This window comes from Raphanus sativus, unplaced genomic scaffold (genome assembly GCF_000801105.2).
Source record: "Raphanus sativus cultivar WK10039 unplaced genomic scaffold, ASM80110v3 Scaffold4611, whole genome shotgun sequence".
Taxonomy (NCBI): domain Eukaryota; kingdom Viridiplantae; phylum Streptophyta; class Magnoliopsida; order Brassicales; family Brassicaceae; genus Raphanus; species Raphanus sativus.
This window is the reverse complement of record NW_026619913.1, coordinates 2,663-6,502: the sequence shown is the minus strand read 5'-3', so window position 1 is coordinate 6,502 and position 3,840 is coordinate 2,663. Positions and strand designations below refer to the sequence as shown.

Below are 3,840 nucleotides of genomic sequence, written 5' to 3'. Positions count from 1 at the left end.
AGATACATGCAAAACGGACAAGAAAAATCAAAGCAGAAACCGGACCGACGGTGGCTGTGGGAACCCATCCGTCGGCTGGAAAACCCAAATCGCAACGGTTGTGTTTTTTTTTTGATAGAGAGAAGACGGAGGATTATTTAGAGAGAGAAAAAGATCGATACTATTCCACTCAACGTAACAAAATGACATATCTATTGTGCCTACCACATATATAGTTGAAAATTTGTTATAAACGTGCATGAAACAAATGTCAAAAATGACAGCACCGAATTACCCAAGCTTCGTGTAAATGTAACAAGTGTGGAGCCCATTATCACTGTGCATGCATAGTAATTTACTTTTCTTACTTCTATATATACGATCGACTTCGATCATTGTAAGACACACAATTCTCTCCTCCTCCTCTATATAATAAACTTTCTCTCGTTTACTCTCTTGTATCAGTATTATCTCTCTTCTGCGGGTATAAAATTTCACTCTTATTTAAAATTCTCGATACTATAAAATTATAACTTATTTTATAACACGTTATCAGCACGATCACTCTGCAATTCGGTAAAGTTTATATGTATCATATTTACCCTGCTATAATGGCCGGTATACCGCCTATATTATTATTTATTATTTTATAGTGGTTGTTTTAATTCACCATTATTTACCTATATTAATGCGGGCGGTATGTCGCCTCGTTAATAAACCTTGATTATTAATTACATTATAATCGTTTGGCTCGGCTGTGCCGCCGCAAAATTTATTTAAAAATGAAAATTAGACTATCACTATACTACGATTAATATTTACATGTTTATTATAATATGGCTATTATATAAATGCTTAGTGGTCTATATAAATTATTTATGAAATTTATGGAATCTGATTGACTACTTATTACAATATTTTCGGATTAATTTTCGATTTAACGATTTAACCCCAACGGTCACAAAGAAAAATTTTCAAAAATTTTACCTTTTTACAACGGCTATGAACAGTATTTTTACATCTATAAATACACTCATACTTCACTCATTTTCTTCATCAAAAATTACTCATCTTCTCTCAAATATTTTCAAATCGCTCTCCTCCGGTTTTTTTTTTTCAAGAAAGATGATTCGCGCGTTTTTGATTTTAGTTGCAATTCTAATTTGTATTTCTATTTACGGTTTATTTGTTGGAGAATTTGCTCCGGGGGAATTTACGATGAATATCGGTTTACTTTTCTATACACTATTTCTATTTGTAATTGCTTGCATGATTAATGTAAACGGTTCATTTTAAATATTATAAAATTCTAATAAAATTTACTATTTTGTGTCTTGGAAATTCAGAAATGGCAAATATCGAGAAACTTCAGTTTCCGGCCTTAGAAATAACTGGGGCAAATTACACGGCGTGGATAACTAATATGGAGCTTCATCTAGATTCAGAGAAAATACTCGACACAATAAAAGAAGGAAACAAAACGGCATCTCATGAAAAGGCTAAGGCCGTAATATTTCTGAGAAAGCACCTAGATGAAAACCTTACGCATGACTATGCAAGGATAAAAGATCCTCTAGATCTTTGGAAAGCCCTAAAGGAGAGGTTTGATAACCAGAAGAAAATAACTCTTCCCCATGCACTCGATGAATGGGCGAACCTGCGGTTTCAAGATTTTGAAAAGGTGGAAACGTACAATTCCGCTATATTAAGGATAGCGGCGCAATTAGAATATTGCGGTAAGCCCGTGACGGAAGCAGAAATGCTTGAGAAAACTTACCAAACGTTCCACAAAAACCATTATGTTCTACAAGAACAATACAGAAACCGTGGATACACGAGGTTCTCTGAACTCGCTGTAGCGCTCATGATAGCGGAGAAAAATAATGAACTCCTTATCAAAAACCACAATATCCGACCCACAGGAACCAAAGCATTTCCTGAGGTGAATGCAACGGATGTAAAAAATCCGGAAAGAGGAAATGTTTCCTATCGTGGTCGTGGTCGTGGTCGTGGTTACGGTCGTGGTCGTGGCCATCGATTTAATCGTGGTAATGAAAGGAGTTACAACCCAAAAGGAAGGGGATCCAACACGTGGAATCGATCCGATCGTGGAAAAGGGAATGAAGCCCAAGAAAACCCTACTCGTAAAAACGAGAACGTCTGTTACAGATGTGGATCGAAGGGGCATTGGTCTCAAGTATGCCGAACTCCTCAGCATCTATGTAAGTTGTACCAAGAAACCATCAGAGGCAAAGCAAAGGAAGTTAATCTTAATGAGCACTTTGAGGGTACAACATCTACATACCTTGAGTCTTCTGACTTTATGGACGATGTCGACGAGGCCACTCATCAAGATAATTAAAATGCTTATAGTAATCAAGCCCAATAATGCCAGTGATGCCATAAATTATTATTACTATTATGTATTTTCAGTTCTAGAATAAAATTGTTTTTCGAAACAACTAATGTATAATTATAGTTTAATGTATAAGTGAGTGTGTGCTTATAATCAATGTATAATTATATAATGTTTACTTATGAAATTTTATTTTCTTTATTAATATTAATTGTGTGTTACAGAAATGGATAATGGAACAACAACTAAGCAAATTGGTAGAGAAGTTTGCATTCCAGATAGTGGTACAACACATACTATACTGAAAGATAAGAGATATTTCTCTAACTTAAAGTCAGCAAAAATGACTGTAAACACAATATCAGGTCCTACGGATTTGATTGAAGGAATTGGCAAAGCAAACTTTATGTTACCTAATGGAACAAAGTTTTCCATAAAAAATGCTTTATATTCTCCAAATTCAAAGAGAAATTTGCTGAGTTTCAAGGATATATACCTTCAAGGATATGAAACTCAGTCTGCAACTGAGAATGGAAAGAAGTATATGTATATAACTTCTGAAAAGTCAGGCAAAAATCTTGTACTGGAAAAGTTTCCAAAACTTCCTTCTGGATTACATCAGACTTATATTAATGCGATAGAATCAAACCTTGTGGTCAAAAGAAATCCAGAAGATGTTACATTATGGCATGACCGTCTTGGTCACCCAGGCACTACAATGATGCGAAAAATCATTGAAAGTTCACATGGCCATTCAATGAAGACCCAAGATCTATATCAGAGTAATAAAATGACATGTGTTGCATGTGCTCTTGGGAAATTAATCATAAGACCATCACCAACCAAAATCGATAAAGAATCACCAAAGTTCTTGGAAAGAATCCAAGGTGACATTTGTGGACCTATACATCCGCCATGTGGACCATTCTACTACTTTATGGTATTAATCGATGCGTCAAGTAGATGGTCACATGTTTGCCTATTATCATCTCGAAATATGGCATTTGCGAGATTTCTAACTCAAATAATCAAATTAAGAGCTCAGTTCTCTGATCATCCAATTAAAAGAGTTAGATTAGATAATGCTGGTGAATTCACATCCCAAGCATTTAATAATTACTGTATGGTATCAGGGATTGAAGTAGAACACTCAGTTGCTCATGTTCATACCCAAAACGGTTTGGCAGAATCATTAATTAAACGATTGCAATTGATTGCAAGGCCATTGATCATGAGATCAAAACTTCCAACCTCCGTATGGGGACATGCCATTTTGCATGCAGAAGCACTCATTCGGATAAGACCCAGTGCGTACCATAGATATTCCCCATTACAATTAGCATTTGGTAGAGAACCAAATATTTCTCATCTAAAAGTCTTTGGTTGTGCGGTTTATATTCCAATAGCACCACCGCAACGTACAAAGATGGGACCGCAAAGACGGTTAGGAATATATATTGGTTATGATTCTCCATCAATAATAAGATACCTAGAACCACAAACTG

At 35.5% G+C, this 3,840-nt stretch overlaps 1 protein-coding gene across 1 annotated transcript; it reads left to right on the top strand.

Moving 5' to 3' along the window:
- The first annotated feature begins 274 nt into the window (after positions 1-274).
- On the top strand, positions 275-2,475 carry LOC130507487 (uncharacterized). The gene has a single exon (XM_057002195.1). The coding sequence runs from the start codon at positions 1,328-1,330 to the stop codon at positions 2,339-2,341; it is 1,014 nt and encodes a 337-aa protein (XP_056858175.1). The 5' UTR covers positions 275-1,327; the 3' UTR covers positions 2,342-2,475.
- The last annotated feature ends 1,365 nt before the right edge of the window (positions 2,476-3,840 follow it).

What these genes read in the sequence shown, in the direction of transcription:
- LOC130507487 (XM_057002195.1), top strand. Translation starts at nt 1,328, where the DNA reads ATGGCAAATATCGAGAAACTTCAGTTTCCGGCCTTAGAAATAACTGGG.